At 44.0% G+C, this 10,760-nt stretch overlaps 1 protein-coding gene across 1 annotated transcript in view; it reads right to left on the bottom strand.

The window, feature by feature from the left end:
* Nucleotides 1-9,867, bottom strand: part of nup160 (nucleoporin 160) — a 26,938-nt gene extending 17,071 nt beyond the window's left edge. Inside the window, exons 1-12 of the mRNA XM_020615810.1 lie at nucleotides 9,730-9,867; nucleotides 8,369-8,477; nucleotides 6,313-6,523; nucleotides 4,959-5,181; nucleotides 4,579-4,769; nucleotides 3,803-4,036; nucleotides 3,285-3,382; nucleotides 2,598-2,682; nucleotides 1,718-1,786; nucleotides 1,541-1,624; nucleotides 947-1,117; nucleotides 140-239 (exon numbers count right to left, since the gene is read on the bottom strand). Coding sequence (XP_020471466.1) covers nucleotides 140-239; nucleotides 947-1,117; nucleotides 1,541-1,624; nucleotides 1,718-1,786; nucleotides 2,598-2,682; nucleotides 3,285-3,382; nucleotides 3,803-4,036; nucleotides 4,579-4,769; nucleotides 4,959-5,181; nucleotides 6,313-6,523; nucleotides 8,369-8,477; nucleotides 9,730-9,835 — 1,681 coding nt within the window. The 5' untranslated portion in view covers nucleotides 9,836-9,867. The remainder of the gene's footprint in view (nucleotides 1-139; nucleotides 240-946; nucleotides 1,118-1,540; nucleotides 1,625-1,717; nucleotides 1,787-2,597; nucleotides 2,683-3,284; nucleotides 3,383-3,802; nucleotides 4,037-4,578; nucleotides 4,770-4,958; nucleotides 5,182-6,312; nucleotides 6,524-8,368; nucleotides 8,478-9,729) is intronic.
* Between the last annotated feature and the right edge of the window lie 893 nt (nucleotides 9,868-10,760).

Here is a 10,760-nt window from a genome sequence, read left to right as displayed (position 1 = left end):
AAAAAAAAAAAAAAAAAAAAATCCAGGTCTAGGTTGGAGGCTTTCAGGTTCTCTCTGGCTTGTCAGCAACTTCTGTTGTACATCTGTTTTTGATAACACTTAGATTATTAAACTTTAATATAATTCTAAAGGAAGGTACCTTCAGTGATGGGCGTCTCCTCCTCTGATAAGAGATACTCCTCAGAGGAGAGGTACAAATGATCCACAGCAAAACAAGGCAGGAGGAATGACACAAAACCCTGAAACACAGAACCAACAGTTCCAAGTATTTAATGGCATTAGATCATCTATTTACTCTGCAGGCAACCAGCTCAACTCTGCTTAATTCTCTAGCTGTCATTTCTCTAACAGTTCTACAAACTTAATACACTTTAATATAAACTGACATTACTGATTACAAACAGCTCTGATCGTTTGTTGTGTGAACATAAAACAGCTCAAAACAAAAGTAACGGAAAAGAACAATTTCTCTAAATCCATGTTAGCTGATGCATTTAAAGGACAGAAAGAACAGACTGTCCATGTTTAACAGAAGCCTCTTTTAGACAGAGACTCCAATATATTGGCTTTAAACTCACCCTTCTTTAGTGTGGCTTTATCTATTTACACTGAACTAACAAAGCCGGCATAATACCACCCCTGTGTTCTTGTTGCACAGATACTGACATCTCGGTACCAGAGGCATGATGTTTAACGCTAGCGTTATGGTTCTGCAATGAATAGGTAGAGCATAAGAAACATCACTGCCAACTAGTGTTTTGGTAGTTTAACTGCAGGCACTGCCTTGAACAGGCAGTGTAAAAGGGTCTTGTACAACTGACATACTCACTGTCTGTCCACTCCTGTGCTTTCCTCAGCTGAGTAGGTGCACTGTTTGGTCAGTACCAGCAGTATATTTAATTCACAGTCAATACAAGCAACGTATTAGATGTTTCTCCACCCTCACCTTCTTGAGCAGACAGACCATGTTGGTGTGTTGGCTGACAGACAGACCCAGAGGCATGGACAGAGCCTCCTGGTACTGCAGGCAGCAGGCGTAAAACTTGGACCAAAACTCCACCTGCAGCTGGTGGTACTCCTCCTGAGAAAACTCAAACTCCGTCACACTGCTCTGGAGCTGCAGGAGGAAAGAGAGGGAGAGACACAAGGAGAGAGAAGGAGAGATGGGAGGGGAGAGAGGAGGAGAGACGGGAGGAGAGATATAGAAAGATGGGAGCAGAGATGGGAGGGGAGAGAGGAGGAGAGACGGGAGGAGAGGGAGGGAGGGAGAGGCGGGAGGAGACAGAGAGGGAGAGAGGAGGCAAGATGGGAGGAGAGAGAGGTAGAGATGGAGGAGGGTGGAGGAGGGAAAGGGAGAGAGGAGGAGAGATGGGAGGAGAGAGGAGGAGAGAGAGGGAGAGACGGGAGGAGGGAGAGAGGAGAGACGGGAGGAGAGAGAGAGAGAGAGAGACGGGAGGAGAAAAAAAATCAAACAAATCAGGATCATACATACAACAGGAACCTCTGTACTGTCTGTAGTAAGACAAACAGGATATTTTACCTCCGTCTCCACGGCCACCGTCACCTCTTTCTTCAGGGAGTCCCAGGACAGATCAGCAATCCTCTCCGAGCCTCGTCGGTAGATCTGGAACACAAAACACAGATTGTCAGCTGGTGCAACAAGGACCCAAACACATGCTGCATCTGGATGAAGAAACCCCCCCAGGTGTTTTCTCACCTGCAGAGCTTTAACTATGGCTGAAGCAGTGAATCGCAGAGGAGAGAAGAGACGCTCCAGGTACGCCTCCTGTTCATATGGGACACACATAGTATCATCACAAACAAGAGGAGTGAGTCACACTCTCATCTGCTGAGCACATTTTATAAAATAAATTAGCAGTTCAAATAAAGTATTTAATAAGTTTATAGATGTTTATAGTCAAGTGAGCGCTAGCCATCCCTAGTAGGCTAGTGGTTAAGGCGCAGCGCTCTTGCCGCTGCGCCCCGGGTTCGAATCAGGGTTGTGTCAGGAAGGGCATCTGGCGAAAAAAAACACGTGCCAAATGTCAACATGTGAGTCGTCAGTGTGACGATTCGCTGTGGCGACCCCTAAACGGGAAAAGCCAAAAGTGACTTTCTATAGTAAAGTGAGCGCTGATGACGACAAACAGGTAAAACACCTGTTACATAGTAGAGCTGCATGTGAAATCACCATTTACTGCAGTGGCACAGAGATCTACACGTTATTAGGGAGCCCCATACAATCCAGCAGAAAAAAAAAAGTTTCTATGAAACACAATGTTCCTGTTTCTGGTCAAACTGTCATAAATGTTTAAATCCAATTATATGTTCATTATAAAGGCTGCAGTTAAATGTGGTGTTGTACTGGACTGCGTTATATTCAGAGGTGTAAACAGAGAGGACAAAAATACAGAGACACATAAAGTGCTCAGGATCTCTGCTGTAAGAGATACAGATGTCTACAGCTCTTACTGCAGAGGTACAGTATGGTGTAAGTGCACGTACACATATGTTACTCAAAGGTGCATCAGGAGATCTTACACCACTTTGATTACTGGTCTGATACTGGTTTGATGTGAGTGTGGGACTGGTCTTACTCTGGGGTCCTGGTCCACCCCTATATGGACTTCTTCCACAGGTGGAGGCTGAACAAACACCTGATTCCACTGACCTGCTGCGTTACTGTAAAACACACACACAGTTACACTGACTGTGGAGTAGGAACTAAAATCCTTTATTTTACCCCTATAGAGGGTTAAACATGTGGCAGTAGTTAAATCGCAGGTGTAAATAATACAGGAAGTATGTGAACCGAGTCTCAGGCCCTGCTGTTGTTCATACTGGCTGGCTGGAATAAAACAGAGCCGCATGGTTCACCTTCATGCTTTCTTTCCAAAAAATGGTCAATATAGTGACTGAAGTCTCGTCTCCACCCCTCCTGCTGGGTGAATATGAGCTGACTGGGTGATGGAGACAAACAGCCAGTGGAGCCCATTATCCTGTTGGGGCCATTAAACTACCGCATAAGAAGAAGGGGTGAGTCAAAGGGCTACGGTCAAAGCTCAAACGATAGAAAGAAAACATGATGGAGGAAGGTTCCAGCCTCCTCATCACTCCACACACAGCTGATGTCTAAGTCATATGATGCATATATAGTGTTTATTTAGGTTTATGTGAAGACTGAAAGCAAGAATAAAAGCAGGAGGACTGAAATACACAGTGGTGATAGGAACAACTAGGAGCTTCCCACCGTCTGCTATGAAGAAGGCAACACTCCAACTTACTGTTCAAAGTTGATGTATTTGACAACAGTGGCATTGGAGTCGTCCAGCCAGAGAGCCCAGATGTCTGTGGAGGTCAGCGTGAAATCCACCAGAGTTTCCTGTTGATAGAGAATGAGAGGTTTTTCTGTATTTCTTAAATTATAACTTCTGTTTTGGAACTTGCTGGATTTCCCCTAAAAGTGAGCACGGTGACTCTATGGCTAGTGCTAATTTTGCTACCAGCAGTCCCTGGGGCAAACATTTAACATGATTTCAGTCAAATCGTTCTTCACGCTTATCACTGAGTCAGACGAAAAGCAGGTACACAATTTAGAATATTTGGGCTAGCCATCACAGCCAACTACAGGAACATAAATCCAGGTCAACTTGCCGACTGGCCTGATGATCAGGCGAACGTCTGATGATGTCAACTATAACAGCAACCCCAGACGGCTGAATGTTGCATTTGCTTTTCTTCTGATATCTGCAGCACACACAGTTTGTAGTTTAAATGTACACTGAACACACCAGCGGGTTACCTGTGTAGTGAATAGCGAGGAAATGTGTTCGAGGCTGTAGTGGCTGTTGTCGGTGGCAACCAGCTGCAGGACTGTGAACTGGCCTCTCTGAGGAACGGCCAGGTAAACAGACAGACAGAGGCCCGTGGTAGAGAAGGCCAGCCTCAGACGGTGACCCTGACCCAACAGACGCCTCACTCCTTTACAGGCCGGCATGTACTCCAACATGTCCGCCTCTAGCAGACACGCCTGCTCCTGTACGGGGACAGAAAACTAGTAAACTGAACTGAGTTTAATGACACGAAACATGTTATGAACATATAATATTTCTGACATTACATATTTCAAATAGATCTGTAAACACTCGGGCCTGAGAAAGGTGACATTTGCTGCTACCGCTGGGTCAAACGAAGCTAATGCAGTTATTCCAGACAAGGTTAGGCTGCTGCTCAGTTAAACGAGTTACAGTTTGATCACCAACATGAGGTCAAGTAGGGCTCTGCCTTACAGTGGACAAGCACTGGTGGAAAGACATCATACATGTCAGTGTGTAATTATAACTGGCCCATGTGTTGGCACCACAGACACACACACTGATTGCCTTCAAGTACTTTCTCTACTGTCACTGTTTCCACCTGTGTACACACCAAATCACTCTGCTCTTGTGAATAATAAAGTTTAAATTAGGTCTGAAATAGACAACAATAAGATGAACTAGTCAGCATTCAGCAGCTACACCTCCCATGAACCTCTGACCAAACACCTCCTGTAATGTTCATGAGTAAGCAGTGTCTGACCCTAAAGGACCACATGCGCAGTTTGTGGTCCTGGCAGAGGGCGAAGATGAAGCAGTCCTCCTCCAGCTCCCTGACAGCCAGACTGAGGGCCAGGTCAGCTGGGCCCTGATCCCCACGGATTGCTGTGGGCATCCAGCCAGACAACCTCTGCATCATGGAGGTCCTCTTCAGCTCCACCACTGACACACTGCCTGCAAACAAGAAACACACACTGTGTCTCTAACAGTTATTGTACAGGTACAGCATCACCAAAGAAGGAAAAGTCAACGTTACAACAGATGGAGCATAGATGTTAGAGGCTCAGATTAAAGGGAGTAAGTGTCTGAAGTAGCAGGAGAACATGTGAAACAGTAGTGTGACAGCAGTGAGCCAGTCTCTACCCTGTGTGTCATGCGGTGGCAGAGTGACCACCACGATGCCTCCAGCAGGTGAAGCCAGAGCGAAGTGAGCCTCTCCCTGGTGACTGAGCCAGGCTGTGGAGGTGCTAGGACTCCCCGTCTGTCCCACCGAGCTGGGGATGATGGCGCTGTGAGGGGGGCCCTGCAGACTCAGCTTCCCCACATCGGTGAAGATGGACTGCATGTGGAGTTCTGTCACCACCTCCTGGAGGGGACACAGGCCGCAGGGAAACAGTTATTTGCCTACCAGTATCCTACACCAAGCACAACAGTCTGATTTCTGACTGATGCTGACTGCGGGACACAGCTACTGTAGAACATAATGACTTTTACTCCTAATGTTTCACACACTACTTCATCCAAATACTGAAGTTCCTGATTCACAACTCTGAACCTAACCAGTCCAAATACTGATTTTAAAGATCTCAGTGCAGTTTGAATACGTTTTAACAGGAATGGCAAATAAAAAAGTGACAGCTCGAAACTGCTAGTTATCCATAAGGTTGCAACTGATCATTTTCATTTTATTTCGAGCAATAGTGACATATAACAAGGCAATAAAAGCATTCAACCCCTACAAGGTATAGTCCCTTACATTAACAACATAAATCAATTCATTGCTCGAAACAGAGTGGGAAAAAGTCAAACGTATTTAAAAGCCCCCCGGTCAGTTACAATTAAAACAGAAGAACATCGTGGCTGCTTCCTTAATTATTAATGTTGACCAAACTTCCAATTTCCATATATACACATGAATATATAAACATTATTTTTATTACTAATTAATCAGTAGATATTTGCCTTTTTTAACTAATTAACATTCGTTTTGTAGGATAAGTAAAATGTAGGACTTTTAGACCAATTTGAATGCAGCCACTTTGTGGCTTTCTTCCAGTGTGCTGATGAGAGAAAGAAGTACACCATGGAACCAACATACCACCAGCAGTACTACTCCGTCAATAAAAGTACATTAAAGTGCAATGTTACAGAAGTAACATCAGCTTAAGATTAAAAGAAACAACCCAACCTAAACACAATCAATACTTTTAGAGATGTATTAAAAATGTATTGAAGACATTTTAGGACTTCCATTTTAACTTCCTGAAGCCCAAGACAACATCTTCAGATTGTCTGTTTTATCTGACCAACAAACCCAAACACCTTCAGGTTACAATCAGATATGACAAAGAAAAGCATCAGAACAGCTGCAGACTCACTTTCTGTGGATCAACTAATTGTTGCAGCACTAGTTATCTGCCGCACATACTCATAATGGATATGTTCCATCAGAGTGACCCTGTAACTGTCCAATGAACCCTTAATATCAGTTACTCACACTGCGGTACATGCGTGTGGGGTGAGGCAGCACCAGCCTGTGGACGCTCTGATTGGTCGAGATGAGGATGATGACATTGTTGAGGGTCTCCTGGATGCTGACTCCTCCAGGCAGGACAGTACAGTGGTTGAACCTGAGTCTGACAGTGTTGTTGAGCAGGTTGGTGTCCAGAGACTGCTCCACCAGCTGGACAATGTCTCCTGACGTGGACCTACACAGAGTCACAGATCAGGGTGGGCTCGGCTTGATAAAGCAGCTGCTACTGTGCACGAGTCTAACAAGAGAGGTACAGTAGTTTATGTTGATGGCGTGGCGGCATGCTGTCACAGAGCACAATAAGACCCCATCACCTGTAGCTCTTTCAGCGGTGACTGAAAACCACAGGTCAGAACCTGACTTCAGCTGGGTGACTGGACCTGTTCTTACTGAAGAACAGCACAGGTAATGACGCTCTGCTACCTCTGTCATAAACAAAGTGCATTTTGTATAAATTCTTCACAGTAGGTTCACCAGTGAACAGTGGTGCAGCAGGATATGTTCAGTTTACACCAGCATTAACTCAACACAGCGCTAGCTGAAAGTAATCAGTAAACAGAAAAATAAGGCCTGAAATAACACAGGAGTGAGTGTAAAGTCCAGAAAGATTCAGGCAGAAGCTGGAGACGTACGGCGAGCTGAGCACAGAGGCTTTATAGGGACACACGGCTGAGACAGGGAGAATCAAAGATTGGCTGTGGCCGACTCTCATACCAAGCTGGACCATGTTCTCTTACTGTCACTGGATACTAGAGATGCATTGATTGCAATTTTTTTTGGCCGATTCTGATTTTTTTATTAGTCTGACTTGCCGATTCTGATTTTGTCTGCTTCCTAGTTTCTTTGTAAAAAACTTAATCGACAGCACACACAAACAATTTTGTAACTTCTCTTTAATGAAAATTTTAATTGTAATACAAATAAAACATTGTATTATGGTTTCACATTTTCATGTCTTTCTTTTTTACAAAGCAAAACTAAAAATGAAGTACAATATTTGTACTTCTCCAAATATAAACAGGTGCGACAGGTAACAGAAACACAAGAATGTCTGTTACTACTGAGCACACAGTTCTTTCTGACGTGTGTAGTTTGTATTTTCTGTGTTTTACCGTGGGCTGGATACTGTACATAGACAGCATTTCCCGTGTAGCCGGTAGTACCCTCACTGTGTACTATTTGTCGGAGATCTGGACATAGTTTTCCTTCTCCAAGGTGTTTCTGTAGCTCCTCTGTGCACTGTTTGTACACCGAGCACTTCCAGGGTGCAAATGAACACACACCCGTTACAGACATGAACGTGAGGATTGCTCAAAGTGCACATAGATGCTATTGCTTTTGTTCTGTGCCACTACATGTGTAACATGAACTGCTGTGCCTCTAAATCTGATCGGTACAGAATCTGAAATCTCCAAGTGATCGGCCGGTCACCAGTCAAGGCCAATCACACTGAAAACCATCCGTTTCCAATCTCCGCTGATCGATCAGTGCATCTCTACTGGATACCTGTGGTCTGAAAGGTGTGCAACACCCAACACTCAAAAGCCCAGTACATTTATAGTTCCAGATGTGGGTATACTGAGACAACAGAACAATCAAAGCTCCCAGCACCATCTATGGGTAATTTCTGGTAATGACAGTATGAAAGACAGACCATTGTCCATCCTACATTGAAAGACATTAAAAAGAAAAAGCAAAGAAAGCAGATCTCTGACTGTAATCATATCATTGAAGATTCAGGTATAATGTAAATCTTGAGTTGGGGAGTGCTGATCTGAGTTTGTGTTTCTGTACTGAACTGCCTTTTGCTTGTGACAAATAAGACATGCCAGATTTAGCTGTGATACGTTTAAGGTCACAGGTGTTGATTAGAATATTGTGCCTGAAGAACATGATCTCAGTTTGTGAATGCAGCTCCTGTTACTATGTGTATTAATCTGATGATTCAGGGAGGAAGTTTCAACATAAATAGATTTAAATGAAGTGAGCCTGTGAACACGCCGACGGTGATACTACTCACCAGTATATGAATCTGTTACTGGTGACAGACAACAGCTTCCCACTCTCAGTATAATGAAACGCTCCAGCACTGTCTGGAAACTTCACCCCACCAGGAAGAGCACCGAGACCTGCAGACACAGACACTGTGATGGTTCAGTGGCCACACATGCTCTCATCTGACAGGTGAGAACACATTCATATTCTTTGTGTTTTCACAGGATCAACAATGTATCTCATTTCGGTCCACCGACTTTCACTGCATTAGGAAATACAACAGCAATTTAATAAACTGAAAAGCCTTGTTTATTTTGCGGCAAACAGAATGTTGGCCACATTAAATTAGTTCATTTTTACACAGGGTTTGGTGCATTCACTCTTGATTAGAGGTCATGTGTCATAGAAGATATGTTAAGCAGGTATATTATTATACTTTTGATATCATAGTTTATGACAGATGAGGTAAAAGCTCAGTTATATTTTCACACAGAGAGAATATCTTTTCATCCAGATGGTTGAATAGTCTGGTGACTCTGGAAAAATGCTCACAAAGCGTTATTAAGCCTCCTTCCAGGTTCACCAAACATTACATCATATTTATCTTATAGAAAAAAGATGCTGAGCTCAAATTCTCAAATGTTTAATACTTTACTATACATCTTATAATCCACTGATATGCATTACTGTTGGACAATATTTTAAGTCCAACACTATCATAGTAGGGTGTATATAAAGTAGGCTATAAATTAGAGTTTAACATCATAATTATTATATTTGTTATTTTGTATTATTTAGCTTTCTTTCGATATCTTCTTCGTGCCCTTCTCTATTTTCTTTTTTAGTGGCTGCTATAACACTGTAACTGCCCTCTGAGAATCAAACTGGAGATATTCAGACCACGTAAATCGACAAGAGTTTGGCGTGTAACCACTTACACAGAACGTTTGTTATGGAGGATAGAAGTAAGAAGTTAAACAGTTAGATGGTGTTATGCTGCTGATGTGTAATGCAAGTTATTATGGTGTACTGTTTGGCAGGTGAGCTAAAAGTTGCAGAAGAAGGGCTAATTAACTAGCAAGAAAGACAGAAGGCAGGTAATAGTGTGCCGTGTGACCTGCTAACGGCAGTGAATTTAACGTGTTCAGGTGAGCGATCACCATGTTTTCAGAGCACTGATCAAGTACTTAACAGACAAAGAGGCCACGTTAACATTAAATCAGGCCACGTTAACTCAAACTAACTTAAGCCGCTAACGTTAATGACCAGCGTGTTAGCGGCGCTAGCTGTTGTTAGCCGGTCCTAACAGCCAGCCCTGGTCTTGAGACAGGCGTCTTTAAATCTAATAAGACAGAGAACAAAGATGTAAGCTCTGTGAAAGCTTACCGAGATTTACTGTCACTTCTCGAAACCTGTGCAAAGTTTCCCTCTCAAATTCACAGATCTCAATGAAGCTGTGCTCCAACACCGCCGCCATCTTCTCCACCGTCATGAAACCATGACGTCAGAGGAAGAAAGACCCCGCGCTGAGCCTTCAAACATTTAAAGAGACAAGACACCACAGAAGAAACAAGACTCACCACAAACATGAAGCACGGCAGGTTCCTGAACAGACTTGTAAAGGCCCTTAATTCCTCCTGAACAGGAACAGGACCCCGAATTTAAAGAGACGGTGGATACTTTCAGGAGGCGTTGGATAAGCTGAGGTTTTCCGAAGCACCGAGTCAATATGAAGCATTGTGTTGAAATGTTCATCGTTTCGAAGCATTTGACACAAACAAAAATGGCGCCATCTGCTGGTCAAACCCGTGGCGCAAGATTTGTATGGGTGGAGGCCTCATTTCGGATGGTCACGTGATTTATCGTGTTGTGAAGTGGGGCACGGAAAGGTTGTGCCGTGATACCTCTGCTGAGAGAGGACGGTAGCATCTGAAAGCTAGTAGTTAAGGCGCAGCGCTCTCGGCGCTGCTGCCCGGGTTCGAGTCAGGGTTGCGTCAGGAAGGGCATCCGGCGTAAAACATGTGCCAAATGTCAACATGCGAGTCGTCAATGTGACGATTTGCTGTGGCGACCCCTAAAAAAAACGGGAAAAGCCAAAAGTTCTTCTTCTTTCGGCTGTTCCGTTAGGGGTCCCCACAGCGAATCATCTGTTTCCACCTAACTCCTCAGCATCCTCTACTCTTACCCTAATTAAATTCATGTCCTCTTTTAGCACATCCATATATTTCCTCTTTGGCCTTCCTCTTGACCTCTTGCCTGGCAGCTCCATCTCCAACATCCTTCTACCAATATAACCACTATCCCTCCTCTGCACATGTCCAAACCATCTCAATCTGGCCTCTCTGACCTTGTCCCCAAAACAGCCGACCTGAGCTGTCCCTCTGATGTGCTCATTCCTAATCCTGTCCATCCTGGTC

Source organism: Monopterus albus, unplaced genomic scaffold (genome assembly GCF_001952655.1).
Source record: "Monopterus albus unplaced genomic scaffold, M_albus_1.0 scaffold170.1, whole genome shotgun sequence".
NCBI lineage: Eukaryota > Metazoa > Chordata > Actinopteri > Synbranchiformes > Synbranchidae > Monopterus > Monopterus albus.
The sequence above is the reverse complement of the archived record's forward strand: the minus strand, read 5'-3'. Positions and strand labels throughout refer to the sequence as shown.